This window comes from Anabas testudineus, chromosome 13 (genome assembly GCF_900324465.2).
Source record: "Anabas testudineus chromosome 13, fAnaTes1.2, whole genome shotgun sequence".
NCBI classification, from domain to species: Eukaryota; Metazoa; Chordata; class Actinopteri; order Anabantiformes; family Anabantidae; genus Anabas; species Anabas testudineus.
Genome location: NC_046622.1, coordinates 18,076,593 through 18,098,351, shown reverse-complemented (window position 1 = coordinate 18,098,351; position 21,759 = coordinate 18,076,593). Strand labels below are relative to the sequence as shown.

Sequence of the window (21,759 nt, the reverse complement as noted above, 5' to 3'; positions counted from 1 at the left end):
CAACAAGTTTTTACACATCAGGTTTATAGCCTGACTTAACAGACCCTGAAATTCAACAATAGAATCCGTGCACATGAATCATTTGTCTCATGTCCCATTCTTCAGTCGAGTCATTTCTCTGAAAGGCAGTCGGGGAGGTTAGGATATCAGAGGACTCATATGGTGAAGAGTAAATGCCCTCTGTGTCCAATTGTCTGGATTTATGTTCGTGGGTCGATGGAGGAACGGCTAGAGTGGTTTAATGTTGCTGAAGTGGATATATTGACTGATTTATTGATTCTAGACAGGCTGTCAGGATGACCTCATAACCAAATAGCGTAACTCACTGTGGACGAGCTAATGCTCTACCACTAGATGGTGCTAAAATATTGAAAAGATAGAAAACTAAGATCACGCAAGAACAGGACTGCTTTTAGTTGTTTTTAAAAACCAATGCATGGTGAATACTTTTTACAAATATTATTCACTAGAATTTTCAGGTTACTGGCATATTTTAAAACTATAATATACTCTGAAGAGTAATCATCAGAGGTACAAACGCTTGATAATCATGTATCACTTCATCTGTTTATTATATACATATGATGGGACATTGATGTTGATAGTTGGATTGGAGACACATACACAGGTGGATGAGAAGGGCAGCAGTACATATTTCACTATTACCTAATAAAAATAAAAAATACAAAAGTCCCTTAACAATAACACTTGAAACCACCTTTGTGAATGGATATGGTTAAAATTGACAAGTCATCATTTAAACATTTAGAGTCCAGCAAAGAAAGCAATTGAATAAAAGTGGGTTGATTTTTTTTGTCAACGTTCATGACGTTTGCAAGAATTTAAAGCCAATTCCATTTAAAGTAATTTATGGATATTAAACATAACCACTTTTTCTGGAATGAATCTGAATTTCGCCACATTCAACACACAAGATACACTGTATGTACACCATTCAAAGGAAACTTCACAGTACTGCCCTATGTGAAATGTACTGTACGTTGTTCTTCCAGGTCTTCTGGGAGTACAGCACAGTACAGTTCTGAGTGCGATTGCGTTTTAAGAGTTGTGTGACCAACAAGCACCATTAAGTAACGAGCTGCATCAAATGATCCACAGCATTCAAAATAATTACAGCAGCCATCTCAGCTAACCCAACCTACAGCGTTCCTCATCATCAGCTGTGAGGACGTCTGACGCAGCTCAGGTTGCCATAACACACCGTCAGAATTGCACTCATCTTAAGTACACTCCATTCAATTATGAACTTGCAGTGCTGGGTCAATTGCTCTATAAGGGCTTTCTAGTTGTAGTTTGCTTGTGCTGTGATCTAGATATGAAATGCAGAGCGGCCATGAGTAATACCACAGTGCTTAAAAGGTCTTTCTGCGTTTACACAGGTGCCTGCGAGGCTGTTCTAACTTCTCAATGCATGTGGATGGTTATAGGTGGTCTCTCTTTTTACTTGGTGCTTGTTAGTTACAGTAGTGCCATTAAATGAATGCTGAGGTTAATGAGGGGGAGGGAGAGCGGTTTCAGTGTTTCCACACTGAGATAAATGCACAGACTCACAGGTTACTACATGAAAGAACTTACGTCTCCAACCTCTGGCTTTGGGGAAAAGGAGCACAACATAAAGATGATAGTAATTCAGACAACATTTGAAATGCTGACATGTTGAAATGTCCTGTCTTTATACTGGGTGACTTCATTAGCAGTACGACAGGTACAGAATATTGCAACATACAGACACAGTCACATCTTCTATTTTATAAATCCATATGTAAACAATATTGTGTATTTCTAAACAATCCCCTCTGAAATTCTATAGGTGTTAGAAATTCAAAAGGAGTCCTCTTCAGAATGACAAGAACAAGGAGCAGGTAGGTTTAGGTGCCAGGGCAGCAGATTAGTGGGCAGGAAGGAAGGATGGCTGTCTGGTTACTACTCGAGGGACTGGAGCATGAGGAGTTGCTTCAGGACCTTAGTTTGACTCGTCTCTCTGATTTCTCCTGCAAGGAACATCTCATCCACCACAGTGTAAACCTGGAAGTGCAGGGACAAGTGCAGTACATTAGAAAAAACACTGCACTGTTGGAACTGAAACCAGAGCAACATTATCTTAATCCGGGAAACATATCCGACACGAGTCACCAGCTTGTGGTCATCATTACTCAATTTACATCTGTGTCATCAGAATATAAAAATATCCACTAGACGACTAAACACACTGACTAACATTAGAACATATGAATTATGCTTACAAACACAGTGGGATGAATCAGTCCCCTTTGCAACCAGCACCTGAGTAAATAGGCTTGTGAAACAGCTTTGGCTTTTAAAGCAGCTGCTGTGTTGTTGTGAGGCTCCTCATATTGTCCAAAAAAGTTGATTTCTCTTGTTTGTCAGTGTCTGGTTGTAACAAGGCGTAGAGCGTGGGTTGTGTCTCGTTAAAAGTTAAAGCATGTGGGTGGATGTTCAGTCGCCTCGGCTAATTAGCAAGAACACTAGCAGCAACAGCTGGGGGGGGGGAGGGAGTTCAGAGGTGTCTGTTGCTTAGCATTTCTCCCTGTGAGGAATATATATCCATCCCCCAACTAGGATGAGTTCCATGACTTTCACTCTCAAATGTCTTCTCTAGTTGTAAAAATTCTATCATTTGCCATGTTACTGTATTAAAAAAACAGTTTCTGATATGCTTTTTTATCCTTCTCTGTGCCTGTCTGATCAAGGTGTTTCTAAGCTAATGTGAAAATCTCACTAGGCATAAGTAATCTGATCGCCCTTACCTTGTAGAAGTTGAACACAAGGTCCAGTTCGCACACGTTGTGAAAATACTCATTCAGCACCTTAACAGGAAAAAAAGAACAGTTAAAAAAAGTATACAGGTAATATAATATAATATAATATAATATATATACATATATACACTGTAATATAGCTGGATATCTTGCTGTGATGCAGCAGTGCAGAAATTACCTGACAGTAGTAGCAACAGAAGCCACTTAACAACCATGTAATAAGCTGATTTCCACTACAAGGACATTCATCTACAACAGGCCAAATTAAATGTTAGCGGTTCTCATCTCATCTTGTTACAACAAGACTTTATTTTATGCAGCACTAGAATTGTATTCTTCACAGAGTCAGGGATTACCGACCCCTTGTTAAGACATGTTATGACATGCATTGTATTGATTTTAATTTGGTTATGTTTGCCTTCAGTATGACGCCATATTCAAGAGGAAGCCTAAAAGGTACAACTTAAGGCTGCGTGGAGCAGAATGCCCACACATGCATTCCTTCATAGTCAAACATTACATCAAATGACCTTCACTCCTAAGAGCTCTGGACAGAAAATGGTCTACTGTTTGTCTTAGTCTAAAACAAACAGTAGATTGTACTTTTAAGTTCAAATTTTTAGTTGGTACCCTTTGATTTATGGTACAACTGAATATGAACAGGAAAGAGTAAAAAAGGAGAAAGCTGTTAAAACAGCACTTAAAACTATTGCAAATAATAACTAAGATTTAGGATAACCAATGTTGCTGATTAAATCTATGGTTTAAAATAAAGTAATTACAAAGTAAAGTAGTTCTACTGCAACAAATACAAACTATACTAGATGTGTTGTGTACATATTACATTTCTATCATAGATTTTGGGAACAGTTTGGGAAACTGTGCTCCAGACACAAATGCCAACATGATGACATTAAAATATGTACTGTACATACACACTATGGTATAAAAAAGATAAAAAGAACAGTAGAGGCTGATGTAATCTGGACCTTCAGGAGAAACAGCTCCTGAATGAAGCACTTTTAACCAAAACCAGGTCTCTGGTTCCTGTGAAATAAGTCCCAAGTCACCTTTTATCAGACTTTCATTTATTTGCTTGCTATAAATTTTAATTCAAGAAAATGAATTATAAAATCAAATATACTTTTAAATGTACCTAGACTGATTAATTTAATTGACCTTAATTTACTCTCTGTCAATAATCAACTGCAATTATTATGCTATAACATTTACATTCCTTGCTTACTGCCATAAACTGAAAACCTTTTAATTACGCATAATAAACTACTTATTACCCAGAAAACTGGTAAAAAAAAAACTCCCAGGATCATGTTACATTATTAGTAGATCTGCAGTGAAGTAGAATCTGAAATGATGAGGACACAAATAGTTTCTATAGTAGTAACACAGGAAACACTAATGGGAAACCTCAGTTTCTACCTGAACAAAATGCTTACACACAAGTTTTAGCTGGCAAATCTGAAAATAATACATTATCAGTATTATCAACCTAAGTAACCTGTTATCTGTGCAGTCAACTGCTTTTAGTTTGTATTGTAGTGGCACAAAAAGTTGGAATTTCATGGTTTTCTGCATTAATTTCCCATAAAATGTGATCTGATCTTCATCTAGTCAAGAGTATTAACAAATTCAATGTGCCTTTAATGTGCCTAAAATAATTTGGCACTGTAAATGATCAATGTGTTATTGCACAGCTGAAGGCACATTTCCTAGCAGTATCTAACACTGACAAATGTCAATAATGATGCAGCCTGGAGATAGGAAGCTAAAATGAATCTGATTTCATGGAAATGTATTAGTTTATAAGTGTGTTTTGGGATTGTGATTTGTCCTGAAATAGACTGTCATGCAGTGAAACTGTAGTTCTGATAATCTATACTGTTCAGCACTCAGACAGGTCTGAGGCTATATAGCCCCATTTTTTTTAAAGAAATCATTAACAGACATTCCTGAAAACAATTAGACCATGACAACTAAATCATCATAATCCACTTGCTAAGTCCGTAATGTGTGTTTTGTGTGTGTAAGTTACCTCTACAAAATTGTGGATTCCCTCAAGGTATGCCAAGTTGTTATCAGTCACGTCCACACAAATACAGAAGTACAGACCAGCATAACGCCGGTAAATAATCTTGAAGTTTCGGAACTGTGAGAACAACACAGAGAAAAAACTCTCAACCGCTTTGTCTCTCATATTATGACAACAACAGGAGCATTAGTTGGGGATAAGTCATCTGGCTTTTAGGTAAAACATACACAGTATACCTATAATAATAATAAAACTGATCAGCAGACAAGAAGTTTCTTTTCTTGATGATAAAACTCTCTACAATACCACCCAACAGCAATTGTTTTAAAAAATTGTAAAACTGTTTATGATTTGCTTAAGTAGCCAGTGGAAAATGCTTGTACTGCAGAATACATGATTCACCTAATTATTTTACTGTGAAGTAGCCACAACACAAATTGTTAACGACAGAGTGGTTTTAGTGATTTTGTTGTGGTCGTTGACAGGATTTTTAAAAAGGTTTTGGTTCAACCCATTTCAGTGCCTGAACCACCCAGGAAAAAAAGAACCATTTAATCACTGACTTATTCCATACCTCGACAAAGTTGGTGTGTTTGGCATCCCTGACAGTTACCACAGCATGGACTTCCTCAATCAACTTCTGTTTCTCATCATCATCAAATTGCATGTACCATTTGGCCAATCTTGTCTTCCCTGCTCGGTTCTGAATGAGGATGAAGCGGATCTATGCAACAGAATCAGAAAAAGACAGAAAGAGAGATTACAAAGAGAGATTACAACAATACTGAAATACTCGACCAGTTGTGAAATTTACACTTACTCAAGTATTGGTACCTAACTTGAATATCTTTTTTGTGTAACTTTATACTTGTAGTCCACTACATTTCAGAGGGAAATGTGGTCCTTTTTACTGTGTTTCATATACTTTGTAGTTTTAGTAGTTTGCGAGTTGCTTTGCAGATAAAGACACCTACTGAACACACGAAGAGCTCCAAAATATGATGCTTTTTACAGTAACAGTACATACCATTTTACATACAGTAAATAAAGGTGCAGCTTAAATCATTAGTCGATTGACAGATTAACTGGCAATTACTACGAGTACAAGATTTTCATTAAATAATGGAGTATTTTACGCTACGTTACTTGTTGGCTAATGACGGTCGCCCCCATAAATGAAAAAAAGCTACAATCCTTGACGTAGCAAATCGATTGATCTACATCCTAGGAGCATCTTATTTATGAGTCCAGTTATTTAACGTTTAATCTATCACCAGTTAGCTTAAATACTGGCAATGATAGCTTTAGTTAGCTAGCATTAAGCTGAACCGCACCCATTCATTTTGCAAATATCATTGTCAGTCATACGACTGACAAATCCAAATGTATTGCTATATTGGCTAGTTAAGGGTAAGTGGTAGTTGTTTACTAGAAACATACTGTAGCTTCACATTTGTAGACGTAACGTTTCCCTGCTCTGGTAAGTTACCTATGCTAACTAGCTAGCTTTAGCTAACGCCGTCAACTGATAGAATGAAGAGGTTATCTAGCAAACTCCCAAATGCTAGCAAGCTAACGGCAATATGCTACGTCTATGAATATGAAACAGGGCATGCTTTATCTGTGACATATTTACCATTTTCGTCTCTTAAATATGGCCCTTAGAAGCTCCAGAATAACGCGTTCCTCAACAATTATGCCCCAATTCTACATAAATACATCAGTAATGTTTTCGACCGCTCGTCCGCTATCTTTCCCGAGCTAACAGGAAGCGCAAAACTACGTTTAGTTGCATTGCATGATGGAGAATGTAGTTTTCCACGCCATATTTCCAATGTACGGAGGGATATATGGCACTACAAGAACCAACGGCCCCGACAGCGGTGAGTCGTGTTCGGATCACATGAGAAGCAAAAGTGCTGTTACAGCTGTTTTCCTCACGAGCGGAACTCGTTTCACCACAGTGAAGTTTAATCTGTTAACAGAATAAATGTTCTGTGGTCAGCGGGGCTTTGATCGGCCAGAAGGCCTGGATACATTTAGCTTAGGTCATATTGGGCTACAGACAACAACATGTATATAAAGACTTTTCTAGGTATGGAGGGGCAACTTAAAACTATTACTAACAAGCTTGATCTGAATTTCTTCAGTTTGAGGATGGGTGGGCAGCCAGTTTGCCTGATTACTCAATCACTGCCTGTTTGGAAGTTGTGATATAGAAGATCATAAATTAAATGATGGGTAAACATCCTGCTCTGATAAATAGAATTTATCCTAGTATCCTGTGTTTCAGTGTGTGTTTGATACATGTATCTCACGTCTGCCAAATGTAAATGTAATTTAACATGTAGGCTTTCCACATGTGCCACACACCTCAGATTTTCTATGCACAATACAGAATGAATCAGTGGCAATTATGTATATATAATACTATTTCTAACCTCTTGGTTATATTATTTGCGGCTATTTTCTGCAGATTCAGGGTCCAGAGTTTGTTTACTAGTCTGGTTGAGAGGCCAAGTCACCGCAGAACATTGCCCAGACAGCTTGGACCGCTTCCTTCTCCAAGCGTGCTGGGTGTTTAGGGAGTCAGAGGGGGGATGGGGGAGCTGTGATTGTCAGGGATTGCACAACTGTGAGTGAAGGAATGTGCTCGCCCTTGGGACCCAGAAATATTTCAGCTGCAAATACAGAGAGGGTTGAGGTGGGATAGGGAAAAGATATAAAATGAAAGGGAAAACCAACCAATCAGTAAACATTAAGTGCTGAGCTTTTATTCCATACAGCGTTTGCAGCTGTGTTGTCATACTGGAGTATCCATGCAGGGTAGGAAAAGCACAACAATGTGGTTGAAAAAAAAAGAGAAAAGGTTTGGAAACACAAACGCATTAATGGATTTTAACACAAATTAAAAAATGAAAATAAAGAAAACATGTTCCTCATTCATGTATAACCAGTTACTTTAGCAGTTAAACCATCTAAAACTTCAAAAACTACCTTGAAAAAATAACCATATAATTTTCTACTCAATAAGTTCTTTTTTTTTTTAAGAGTGGATGTTCTTAAATTGATGATGCATGCTGCCCCAGGAGTTTTAAAATAAGCTCATATTTACTAAAAATGACCAAACAAAAACAGCTTTTCTTAGAAACCCATCAGTCTCTACTTGTTTTTAGAATGAAAAGTTATTCTCTACAAGCTATAGCAGAACAATTAAACATTTATTTTAAAGGGTGTACACTGTAGGCTCCAGAGACATGCTGCAACTCCAATCAGGACAGAAGAAGCAGTGAAAGGCCTAAGTGCACACTTGTCCAAGAAGACAAGTACTTACAAGTGTCCTCCTTGAGAAACAGACACCTCACTGCTCCCAAATTGTGAGGGCAACAACTGATTGTACAGGTGTATCTAAAAAAGTAGCACGTGAGGGTATATGAATTAAATAGCAGGGATAGCCATCTTTGTTATAATCTTATAGTCTAATGAACAAAGGTTTTAGCCTGGCTCATGTTGACAAAACAGTGCCAGGAGAAAGGGATGTAAAACAGAGGCAGATTATTCAACAGAAACTTTGACCCCAGTTAATCTTGCTCTGTGTGATTGGGGTCATGCAAATATTGCTGAGAACACACTGGCTAATGTGATTGGACAGAAGCTTGTGGACTTATTTAAACGGAGACCAGTGCACCCTGAACCCTGTCCAACTGTGTATTTAATGGTGGGTCACATTTCAAACTGTGAAAGCAGACAGTACACTATTTCATGTATAATTTTGGATCTAACACATACAAACAGTTAATTCTTAGTTTTTGGTATTCAATAGCAGTAGTGGTTAGCACTGTTGACTCACAGCAAAAAGGACTGGGTTTGAATCCATGAGCCAGCCAGGCACCTTTCTGTGTGGAGTTTGCATGTTCTTCCTGTTTTTTAGTGGGTTCCCTCCGTGTACTCCAACTTCCTCTCACTGTCCAAAGACATGCATGTAATTAGTGACTCTGAATTGCCCATAGGTGTGAATGTGAGTGTGAATGTTTGTCTGTCTCTGTATGACAGCCCTGTAATACACTGGTGACCTGTTCAGGGTGTACCCTGCCTATCAACCAATCACAGCTGGGACAGGCTCCCGGACTCCCGCGACCCTCATGAGGAATAGTGCTTAGTATAATGGATGAAAAGATGGATTTACTGACTGCAACCTAAAAGATAAGCCTCTCACATGATGTCTGTATTATTTCCAGGGTGTGGTGTTTCAGTTTAAAGTATGTTGTAAAGTGTCAAATTCCATTTCAAAATCAATAAATTGGATTTTACAATCCTGTGAAGTATTTGTTTTTATATCACACAGAGTACCAGTTTTAAATCGCTTGTTCTAGGAATTAAAATGAATTACTTACAGGGAGAGAGCAGGGAATTCCAGGATCCGAGTGTAAGACACTAAACATCTGTTTGAGCTGTTAGTACGGGCAGATGTCTCGCAGACATTTCTCCAACTACGTGGAAGTAATTGTATTGTCTTTCTGAAAAAAAAAAAAGTTTGAAATGTACCTAAGGTGCTTAAATGTTTTATCATCTGTGGCAGAAATCATGAAAAGGCAGGAGGCTTCTCAGTAACTCTGTTACCAAGTCGATGACTCAGTGTACAACAAGCATAATTAGGAATAACCTTTGAGATGATTGATTTTCTCAGGATAGGTATTAAACATTTTTCCTCTGCTGCTCGATAAGGTTTGAGGTAGCAGACTTTGGTTGAACACAAACAACAAATCTATGACACGTGATGTAGAACAGAACATTAAACCCTGTTCAGTGATGACTAATGTGTGATTCTGAACAGGAAAACTCATTTGTGATAGGAAGAGGTGTGTAAGACACGGGGCAATAAGGGTAAAAGGACAAAAACAAAGTCAATGAATTAAAGTCGTCATGACATGAACACATTCCTCTTTCTTCTATAGCTCGGAAATAGTGTTGCAACAGAACAGACCAGAATAGTCTGACAGCAGTGACGTAGTATCACATAAAAAAACAAATATCCAGAGATACTGCGGTTGATTACCATGAGGTAAACAACTGCAAATAAACAAGACTAACGAAGTGTTTGGCCAGAACCCGCTTTAAACATTACCATAAAAGTACTAATTATAATGTATTGCCTTGGTTCCGATTGTTATATTGTCTTACTTTTATGAGTATTGATGTACAGTGAGCAGTATTTTACTCTTGGATGTGAAGCCTAACTTTAGACACTGGGTACTTTAATGTATAATCATATGTCTATGTTTCTTCCCCCACCTTTATCTTTATGTCCATACGTTTCAGTGATTGTGACTGTATATGTGGTTCCTGATAATAATGTCTTGCTTTTGTCATACAGCAAAGATCAACTAATAAAGTGTAAACTTAAGAATTAATAATGTATCATATCAAAGCTGCCAAAATTACAATACGATCATTTTCTTCTTGATACATGAATTAAACTTAATAAGGCCTTTTAGTTTTCAGATTCTCTTCTTTCTGAGGCAATGGGAACAAATCTGGATTAGACTTGGACACTGACATAGTTCAATAGTATTTTTTAACTGAATAACTTGCACGAATTGAGAAATCAGCTTCTTAGTGGAGCAGTCTATCCCTGTGCCTGTGCATATGTACTTAAAACACATTTTAGATTATGTACTTATGTAAAACACACGTTGAGTAAATAGTGTGAAGCTGTATGTAAACTCTCACTCTCAATACTCATTTTTTAAATAACTATGCTTGAACGTTTAGGCCTTTACTTAAGTATTTAAGTTTGTGTACTTCTGACAACAACAAAAAGTCCCCCAAAAGAGTAAAATGCAAATATGCAGTATCTTACTCAGGTGCAACAACTTAGTGGTGAAAATCTGACATCATATTATCATAATTTCAGTGTATTTATTTTTTTTTTTACTTGTTATTATTGATCATTTTATTTTTAGTTGAATAATGTGTCCACTGTACACATTTAAAAGTAAAGGATGCAGAGAGCAGTTTCCACCCTTTTCTTCTGTAGTAGACTGTAGTCTAACATAAGTCATTTTTCTAATCCACATCTTGACTGTGGAGTGAGGAACAAACAGTGTGCGTGTGGTGTAATAGTGTCTGTGAACCGCTGGGCGAGACTCTCTCTCTCTCTCTCTCTCTCTGTGTGTGTGTGTGTGAATAGGAGGGGAGATGCTGGATTCGGGAGAAGGTCCGCCATTATTGGGAAGCTGAAAAAAAAAAAATAGACTTATACACACCGTCACACATTTAGCCTGTAAGTGGCTTAACACAACAACGGGAACACACGACGGCTCCGGACGAGCTGCTGTGCGCTGAAAATCGGCGCTTTGCTGACGGACGGCTGCGCTCGAGAAAGCGTTTCCATACGGACTCTTTTTATTTTTTGACACAACAAAGGAAATAATAATTGGTCAAAACAACGTGGTGGTGAACCAAGAAGGGGAAAAAAAAACACACACACAGACACCGAAAGAGCGCTTTCCAACGCCTCCCTTTCTCTTTCCTCCTCGTTTCCAACCGTGCTGAACAGAAGAGGCTGGAGTTTGAAGAGCATTTCTGCTTTTTCCTGACGACAATTTAACTTGAGGGGTTTTTTTTTTCCCCGTCTCTGCTCAGACAGAGAGAGAAAGAGAAATATGTATGTGCAAACTTAAGGCTGGTGAAATGAGCACTTAACGTGAGGAGCAATGGACAGACAGCGTGTTCGCTAAAAAAAAAAAAAAAAAGAAATAATACAAATAATAAAAAGGACAAATCGAGGGAATAATCGGTGCGAGTGCGTGCAGGGAGTGTTTTAGTGTGTTTTTAACAAAGTCTTCCACCGGCTGTGAATCGCTGAAGGAGAAAGAAAAGGAGTGGACGAGGGAGGAATGCTATGGTAGGTACAACTACTCAGCCCTTACACCACATAATACACGTGAATGGACAAAGTGAGGCTTCAAATGGCGTTAGAATAACATCAGAATAACATCAGAATAACGATAGAATAACGACAGAAGGCGTCTACTTCTCCCAACGCTGCAGCTCGGCTTCATGTGAAATGCTGCCAATAGCAAGAAACTGGGAGTCAACGCTCCCCCGAGGGCTGCTGTGTTGTGAAGCCTATAATAATGATTATTCTAGTGATCGGTCACCTACTGGTGCATTAAAATAAATACGTAAATAAATAAATAATAATAAAAAAAAAAAGCTGTTCTGGTCTATGGGTGTTAGGTCTGGAGGGGAGCGTTTGCTTGTTTTAATGGGATGTTTACATAGGAGAAAGGGGCTCATAAAATGGATCTTATCCAAACAATAAAAATGTTTGGACAACAACACCCGGTATGCATTGGTCTGTTCAGGTCTGGAGAAACTCCCCGGTATGTGTGGAATATAAGGAAACCTAAAGACTTTCAATTGGTGGAGGGGGGGGGTGGAATAGGATGTTTGTGTTGGACTATGGGACTGTCAAGCAACTGTTTGATGCTGTGTCTGCATGTTCAGCCTCTTTATTAAAGTGCTGATCACATCCTGTCCAAAAGAAAGAGTATTGTAAATTAGGGCCTGTCATGATTCAGGTCCCCGCTCGTAGCTTTGTTTTCTGGTGGAGCCTCTGAAACATAAGATTTTAGTCTTTCCATGCCGGATTCCTTTTTCACTGGTCTCAACAGTCCCAGTAACTTTGTGCGCGTCTAAGCTGCCTGCACTGGGCCTCCATGTTGACACACTTAGCTAATGTGCACCCTGTCAGGAGGTAACTTTGCTCTGTTCCCTTTTTCAATTAGCTGTACCTGTCACACAAATCCAGGATATGCAGTGTATGTGAGGCTATTTTTCCTCCAGTTATATATAAATTTTTCATGTGGGGATATTTACCCTGACTCTGTGGATTCTGCATGGTCCTCACCTTTTATGCTGTATGATTAAGGAATAGATAGGCTGACTAGGGTGACTTAATGATAACCATTTACCCAACCATTAATCTATTTTTGTGCCAGAATTAGTCACCTGTGTGTCATATCTTCATCTCACTGCTACTGCAAAGCGGTCATTGGTCTGCCAGCCACTCCCTTTCTGTCAGTGATCTTCCTCTGGACTTTCAGAAGTGATCTTTCCTCCTCTGTAATATTGATTTAAGATTGACTGTGAAAGATTTCTGAAGCTAAGATAAGTGGGTAAACGTCTGTGAAGGCTTGCGTTATGGCCTTAACTCAGAGGTGCGTAGCAAGAGGGCTTTTAGTCTGTACTGCTGTGTCACTGCCACAAAAAAGGGACTTCTAGACGGTAACTTTGTCATTTGATAGTGGATGCTGGTATACGGGGGATTTCACATCCTTTCAAGCAAATAGGTTCACTCAAAACACTGCGTTTTCTGGCAGAGGTTTTGATGTGTTTCTCCCTCCTTGGTCTTAATCAACCTTACTGGATGGACCATCCTCAGGAGCAAGTAGACACACATACACATGCTTGCTTGGTAAGACAGTCTCTTTGCTCTCAGGTAAATGTGTTAGCAGCTGTCAGCACTTCTGTTCTCTTCTTGATTGGGCCCTTTGCAGTGCAGTCACATCTCTCCAGGAAGCCTCTTCTTCCCCTAATAGCCATGCCATTTGCCCAGGCAGCAGGCAGGCAGCAGGCTATCAGCTACCAGCATACCCACTCACCTCTGCCCGTCTGCCTACCTCTGGGCTGCGGATCGTGTTGTGAGTTCCTTGGCTAGAACATGTGCCTGGGATTAGAGGAGGGCAGGCTTTGCTCATCAGGATGTAGGCCAGAGATGCAGATATCCTTTGTTGAGGACACTGGAAGTGATATTATGTCCCATTTAATGAGCTCAACACAGCTAAACATAAGGTTTGGCGTGCTTCATAACAGAATCAGTGGCTGAGATATCTACTTCTCTTATCACGAGTCCTTACTTGACTTCTCAACACAGGGCTAGTAATGAAATGAGAAAGGTAATTGGAAACTACTTAAGCCCTTTCGTCTGAAACATGCCGTGAATCAGTAAGCCCAGCTGTGAGCAGGTTATTCTAATAAGGAAATATGTGTTTCTGCCTTGTAATGCCACCCAATTTAAAAACTTGCCCCCTACAGTATTATTTCCATGTCAACCCAGGCTTTTATTTCCACAATCCACCGTGCCGCTGAATGAAACGATGGCCTCTCACCTGCTCATTTGCAGATTTCACAGCCAACATACCTGTCAACTCAGGGTGACTTCATATGGCAAAGATGGGAATTTTTCCCCGCTCATCTATAAATGTGGCGTTCACTAAATCTCTTCTCTCTTGTATGACAGGAGAGGTTCGCTTGTGAGTCGGTGTAAGCCTGTGTTTGATGGAGAACGGAGCTAATTATAGCGGGTGGCTTTGGAGTTTGGTGGACCAGATTACAGTCACTCTCCTCTCAATGGCTGCCTTGTTCTAGTGGCCGATTATTAGGCAGAGAGAAGTGCATTCTGGGATGATTGTATCTGAATTTCCATTAGAAAGTGTGCCTGCCTCGGTTGAACTGAGGTTCTCTTCTCTCCCCGCTGTTTCAGCTCCCTTGCTCATTACAGATTTGCAGATGGGGACAGCTTGATATAAAGGCCTCTGTAGTGTGCCCCTATTCTGTGTTAGACCCAGTTTAACTCTGTACTCTGAATGACCGAATTGTGTATGAGGAAGCTGACCTCTAATCAACAGTGTTGGCCGTGTCTAATGTATGTGTGAGGGAACAAAATGATGAAATGTATCACCTGTGTTCCTTTTATAACAAATGGTTGCCCATGAAACTTTGAATATAGTTCTCAATGAAATCAATTAGAAACAAAGATTGCTTTCGCTCTATATCAGAATCCCGCCATATTATGGGATTGCTTTTCGATACAAATGCATTATTAATGGAAAATGTTAGTGATAACTAGGAGCTTTAGGCATGATGAATGGTTTGAATGGTGGCTGTAAGGCTCCGTTAACGCACTTTTAACCAGCCTTCATATTTCTTTGTAAAATACAATGACACTGTTTGGAAGCCCAGCGAGCACAGAGATAAAGGACCAGGATGTAAGCCAAAGAGGAATGGTGACCTCTGGACGTGACAGGCCCAGCTTTGCTCTTCTACACAGAAGGCACAAGGGTAATGGGCTATGGTAATTTGGAAGGGGTTGTAGAGAGGGAGCATAAAAGGAGAACTGGGAGAAAGTGGAACAGTGAGAGTAACACAACAAAGTAGGTAGTCAGTAGAAACAACAAAGAAAAAAAAGCTACAAGAATGAGTAAAGTAAAATGTGAGCACAACTGCTGGCAGTTTCTGCTTCAGGCTATGTTCCTGGTATGTGCCCTTTCAGCTTTGTGCTCAGGGATCAACCAATCAATGACAGCCATAAGTAACCCTGCTGCTTGACTATTGGCCCCAACAAAATTCCATGAGTCAGCATGTCTGTAGATAAGATGTTATGATTGAGTCACTGCCAATGAAATTAGGCCACTGCTCAGAGTTCAATAGGTTGCTGTAATTGCACACACAAAGTTTGTACCACTTGCAAAAAATGCCAATGTGGTTCTTAACCCTAAACCTCCCTCTAGGTTTTGTGGATAATGTCGAGGACTAGCCTGAAAAGACTGGCTCGTCATGCATGAATACATAGTGCAGTACATTACCATGTTTTTGTGTGAGTCAGTGTTTGATTGTACTTGGGATTCTAAAAGGCCGCAGACACTGGAAACCTCTCACCCTCAAAAACAAAGAGACAGCCCTGAAATCCACCCACACAAGCATTAAAGGATAACTCTAAGCACATTTGCAGTCTGTGGATACATACACACACTCTCACACACTTCCCACACTAACCCAGCACTTAGTTTTCATTTTTGTCTTAACCTGTCGTGCTGACCTACCCACATGTCATTCAAGTCTCCAGGCTTCATTGCCTAAATTGGGCTGGAGTCAGGAGGAGAAGTCCCTGTGTGTCATTGTTTGACTCTCTGGAGATTCTTCGTTGTGGCGCCCCTGTGTTTCCTGTAGGAAGTCCACCTATGATGCCTGGCTGTGTGGGGGAGAAAACGGGAGGCTAGGAGAAGTGGATAGGGTGGAGGAGAAGAGGACATCTGAGGGTTAAAGGTGAGGGGAGTCAGAGCAGGGCAACAATGGAGCCTGTTTCATCCTGCATTTAATTAGATTAATAGCCAGCAGGGGAAAAAAAACTAGGTCTATTTTACTTCTGCCTTTTGGTTATTAAGTCTATGAAAGAGTCCCACACGTGCAAATGAGTTGCAATTTCCTTTATTGATATAGGTTTTAGGTCAGACTGCAGGAGTGGGTCTAAGTCTGCCAAACATACAAACAAAGCCAAAGAACAGTTGTTTAAGTCCTATGTAACGATGGTCTCGTCCTCCTGTTGCTCTGAGACAGTTTTCTCTTTATTTTAAGTAGCATGACATGCTAGGACACTGGTCACAACATAAAAACCTTCTTGCAAGTCTAGTATTCTCCGGATAATTAGAATTATTACACTATTTAAAAAAAAAAGGTCACTCCGATGATAGTTTGTCATGTAACTGCTTTCTTAAATGATTGTGGGTTCTTGTTTATTGACACTACATGCCTGTTTTTCCTTAGTCATGACAGGTGCTGTGGGTGGCACACCTTCTTCCATTTTATAGCTGCGGGAGGGGTTGTGTGTATTCTGATACAACTTGTTGGTTCAGTAGGAAGTTCGGCAGTCAAACAATAATGGTGCTAAGTTTTCCATGCACGTTGATCCTTGCCTGTCCAAAAGTGCGTTGTTTAGGGTAGAACCTTTCTCTCTCTGATTACCTGCTATGAAACCAACGCCTTGTCATTTAGTTTCACTCCACAGTTATGCTTCCTTGGGACTCGTTATTTGGATTAATTTAATCAGCAAAGGGGAAAATGGCTCCTTTAACAACTTGAGCAACTTCTATGTGTTTGACAGACTGAAGTTGTTATCAATGAACACTGGCCGTTCCTGTTAGGTATAATTTTACAGCTCCCCTACTCAAACTGTTCTGTAGACATTGTAATTGAAAGCGGTAGAGTGTGTGACCAGCTACAGCTATTGCTTTTTCATTTCATTGTTACACATTTACCATAATAAGATTATGTGTCCAGTTATGCACGGTGCAGTAATGATTTTACTACTTGGCACTACACAAGCAGCGTACTGTGTGCAGATGTAGGAAGTGAGGTTGTAGTGATAGATAAATAAGTGTAGTCTCTGGCAATCTACTGTAAGTTGTCACTGTCTTCTTGGGTTTAGGTTTGTGCCTTATCGAATTCTAAATGTTAGTAACGTGCATGCTCCCGGTTGATGAATATTGACACATGGTGTTGGAACACAATGTCTAGCTTGTGTGTTACCGTGTGTGTTGTCGCTGCCATGATGTCTCTTTAGTGCTGCTTCTGTCCGTTTGTTTTAACTACTTTGAGTGTCATCGAACACCTGCAGCATTCAGAGGTAGAGAGAGTTGGAAAGTGGGAGGCAGAGAGGCGTCCTACTTGAAATCTATTCTAATTAATGATGGCAGGTTTAATCACTGGCTAATAAGCATCAGAGAAGAAGGAGAGTGACAGAAATAGAGAGGAAAGGCATAAGAAAAGACTTGCGCACCGAGAAAACCAAAGGCCTTGAAAAGAACCTTAAGGTTTACTTACTTTCATCAAACTGCTCCTAAACTCTATGAATCAAACACGTTTTCTTGCTTTTCACTAATTTTTGATACTCAATAATTCTTTTTTTTACTTATGTTCCCATAGGTCTCTTCATTCTTTACTTTTTCTACCCTCACAGCAGAGTGCAGTGTTATTGTCAGCTGTGGTTAAGGACACAGGAAGGGCACCACCTTGTCACTAGATGTTTGTCTCAGATGCCACTTCAGGGGCATCTGGCTACCAGTGTGATGGCCTTTGGCATCTCCCTGGTGAACATGTGCTGACAGTCTCTCTCCCACACACACAGGGCACCCAAAACCCCAGACAAGGGACCTTTTTTACAGATTAGGTATTCTCAACTTGAGGTTTGCCCCAGGCTCTTTAATGTGTGCAAATAATTACCTGGCTGTTATTGTTTAGTATTCATAGCTGATGCAAGTCAGCTTTAAAAGTTTGGAAATAGACCCTGGAAGTGGCTTACTGTTGGCACCAAAGTGGTCTGATAAAATATGTATACTGCTCTACACACAGTGTGACCAACACTAGCTGACCTCTCCTCACCTCCTCATAACACAACTGTCAGAGTGGTTCTGGCCGTTAGGCAGCTGTGTGACAGTGGACATCAAATCCTCTTTAAGGTGAGAAGATAAGGCGGCTGTTCCTAGCCATTTGTTATCACAGGCAGCGAGCCCCTGACACATCCACATCCCTTATCTGGTCCAGCCTCAGTTTCTGGACCAAGCAAGGGCTCATGCAAGCCCAGGGCTGATGAGTAAGCACAGCTCAGCCTGCGGATGGCTGGGTCTGCCGTTATCGATCGCAGCACCACAGCCTGTCATCTAGCCACTACTTTGCTAACGATGACCATACTATTGTCTCACGGCTGGAAATATGGCCACAAAACAGAAAGCATCAACTAACGGTGGCGCCTGGAGAGAAAGATGGATTCTACCGATAAGGAGGCACACCCAGAGCAGCCTGAGCCAAGCGGTATTGTCTTATGATATCTTAGAATGCTAACACGGTCATTCCTATTACTGCTGTCTCTGTCTCCTTTTTCTGTCTGTTGTTGGCTGTCTCTATTGTAGTGCTGGTTGGTCCATCTGCATGAGAGAAAGACTATGTCTCCCAGTCTGCCAGTCTGTGTTGGCCTGGTTTTGACCTTGTTACTCTGATTGTTAATGTTGTTGGGCAAACAACGCATTTGTGTGTGCTAAATAAATACTCTTAGTGATGAATCACCTTGAATCCAGAGCCAATTAGAAATGGCGTCTGTAAAGATATATACAGTATCCACTGTGCCTTTTTACATGCTTTTAAATGGATAGTCTGGGTTTCATAGGGGTGACCCGGATCATTTCTCTTTTCAATGCCACTCAGTGTTATAATTTCCCAGGATGCAGTAGGGGCCCCAAGGTCCATTGCTGTTATGTCAGAGTTCATTTCCTGTTGCACTGCTCCAGCAGCTCCTGAGGATCCACCATTTTGTAACAGTCCTAATGAGAACTGGAGGAATGTGTCTCAGTTTGGATCAGCTGATTTAATAACTCTTTTACAGAATGAAGAAAGACCCCAAGAATTACAAAAAGTTACAAAAGTGGCACATTTAAATGCGAGAATGAAACCAGTTTCAAAATAGTTCTTGCTGACCTTTCTATTTCTAATAATACTTGTAATGTGTTACCACTGGTTGTCATTTACCACAAACTGAAAACCTGAGTCTGCACATGCCCTGCCTCTTCCTTTGTTGCTGTGCTAACTTCCATGTATGTCCTAAGTCAAGATAAAAGTAAGGGAAACATGGGTGAAGAATGTAAACATTTCTAGGAGCTGTTTTTGGTTCGATGGTTGTTCAGGGAGGACAGCCTAACCACACCGCGGCTCATATTAGTCACAGTTGTCAGAGAGAAGAGAGTGCAGACCTTTTTGCCCAATGAGGGAAAAGGTCGTTGGGAATGTAGTTTGTCAGGTCAGGACGAGCCGGTCCTGGTGTGGCTTAAATTCATGTGACTGCCAGAAAGAAAATGAGATACGTGAACGTCAGCTGGAAAAGTTTTTTTTTTTTCGTTTTTCTGAGAGATCATTCGTGTGTGCACTTTATGTATTTCCTTTTCAACCTTCTCATTCAGTTTGAGTTATTGGATGTTGATTATTGTTTCAGTTACAGTGTCAGTGCTGGCAGATTCCTACAGAAACCTTATCTCTACTATAATGACAAAGTTGAAATCACTTGGGGAAGTGTAGTGAGGGGTACAGGGTCATTTTTGCAAAAGGAAACTTGGTGCAGTGGCCCTTAAAACAATGAATTGTTGTACACTTAACTGAGGTGCTTTTCTAAATTAATGTTATTTTTAACAATCCCCATACAGGTGGGAAGAACTAACAATCAGTCTGCAACCTGGATTTATTTCTTCGTCTGTGCCATAGATCTTTTTTTATCTCCAAAAATGATAAAAAACACATTAGCCAGACACAGCTCTCCCCTGAATGACATATTTCTTCATCGGTTGAGAAATGTTTAACAAATATTGGCCAAATGCTCTGAATTACCATCACTGTACCATGGTCCAAAGTAGGACTGTCAACAGCGCATGTGCAAGCTCTTCTGTGGACTTATGGCAGTTTAGAGCATTTGAGGAATTAAAAAAAATATATCTTTATTCTCAGTCTAACTAATCATTTTTGGGGAACAACTTGCATTTGTCTTTGACAGAAGGGAATACACTTATCACCAGGTGCAGACATCAGCTGTGAGTACACGGAATTCATTATTGGTATAGTGTCTCTATGGGGATTGATGGAAATATGATACAATTTAGAAAAACTACTAAAGTTAACCTTTTATGGATTTAAAGAATTAAACTCTAATTATATAGCGTTGAAGCTGACCTATTAGTCCATCCATTATGGTCCCTAGTACTAGTCTGAAGCTACTGGTTGTCTTGCAGGTGACAAAACCTGTCAGAGCTTGTTTATACAAGCTCTTATGTTTTAAGTCATGTAGTTGCTCCAGAAGACCAGGTAGTTAATCACTAACGACTCTCGGTGAGTTAAGGACTATTCATCCTGCAGCGACTGTTGAAAATGCTGTTTAAGCATTTCTTTTGTTCTCAATTGTGGATCATATCTGTTCATTGAGAAGCCATTATTTCACAAGTATCTTTGTACAATCAAGAACGACATTAAACGGGTTCTGAGACACCATTGTGTTGTCACTGTAGCTTTTGTCCTTGCTCAGATCATATCCATTGTAGATTCTGAAATGTTTGGCTCCTGACATCACATTTAAGAGCGTTATGTAAGAGGACTGTATTAGACAATGAATAGGCTTTTGCACCAAGACGATTTAAATCTGAACGAAAGAAAATCCAACATTTTTATTTAAATTGCAACAATTAATAAACTATAAACTAAAGTTTATAGCATTGCTAGCCTCCTAGTCTGTAACCCTAGAGCCAACAAGAAACGTTTGGTCAAGACTCCTCCATTAGTTGTGTTATTGTACACTGAGCACTACACCAGCAACAGTATGGCAAGTTGTTAATGTGTCTCAAAGCAGATAGTAACTCAGTACTTGACAACACGAGGCAGCACAGCTCATATCTGATGACTGTTCTGACGCCCTCCAGTGCAGGTACAACCTTGTCTACTGCCACTGTAGTTTAACTATGTAACTCCTCCAGAATCCATTCTGTGTGACTGTTTGGCAGACAGCGCCGTCAGCAGCCCAGCAGGACGGATGCTCCAAAGTGCGCAAGGATAACTAGGATGCTCATGCAATTGTATACCACATGATATGTTATGGAAAGTCCAGCCAAGTTAAAATGCCACGACTAATGACTGATAAAATACAAAATTAACACTGGCAATTCCTGTTTCAGAGTTATTATAAGCGTCACAGATGTTTAATCTTCTTAGTTTTTAAAGTGCACAGTAAAATCTGGTGGCTTGAATTCCATGCTACCTCCATTTATTCTCACTTATGCAGTTCCTGCCAACATGGCGGAATATACAGAACTAGTCACGTGATGCCCGGAGCTCCACTCAAACCCCATTCCTCATGTTGGTTCCTTATGTTGTAATACACGACAACTACACATGGTGATTGAATGGCAAAAACATCCCCTTTGTGACTCAAACCGGCAGCGTTTCTAACAAATGTCATCATAAATTAGTGGCATACTCAAGCTATTTAAACTAATGACTTTAAACAAAGCCAGGCACGACTCTGATCATGTCTGGGAC

The 21,759-nt window shown here is 40.0% G+C and overlaps 2 protein-coding genes across 4 annotated transcripts in view; one reads left to right on the top strand and one right to left on the bottom strand.

Annotated features, from left to right (window-relative positions):
- Window positions 1–545: 545 nt before the first annotated feature.
- Window positions 546–6,643, bottom strand: ap2s1 (adaptor related protein complex 2 subunit sigma 1). Its single transcript, XM_026338951.1, has 5 exons — window positions 6,488–6,643; window positions 5,426–5,575; window positions 4,855–4,968; window positions 2,790–2,849; window positions 546–2,046 (listed from the first exon to the last, which is right to left on the bottom strand). The coding sequence occupies exons 1-5, from the start codon at window positions 6,488–6,490 to the stop codon at window positions 1,945–1,947; spliced, it is 429 nt and encodes a 142-aa protein (XP_026194736.1). The 5' UTR covers window positions 6,491–6,643; the 3' UTR covers window positions 546–1,944.
- Window positions 6,644–11,021: 4,378 nt separating this feature from the next.
- The window catches only part of arhgap35a (Rho GTPase activating protein 35a), a 55,753-nt gene continuing 45,015 nt past the window's right edge, over window positions 11,022–21,759 (top strand). For all 3 annotated transcript variants that reach the window (XM_026364412.1, XM_026364428.1, XM_026364421.1), the window contains exon 1: window positions 11,022–11,758. The gene's annotated coding sequence lies outside the window, so the exon portion shown is untranslated. The remainder of the gene's footprint in view (window positions 11,759–21,759) is intronic.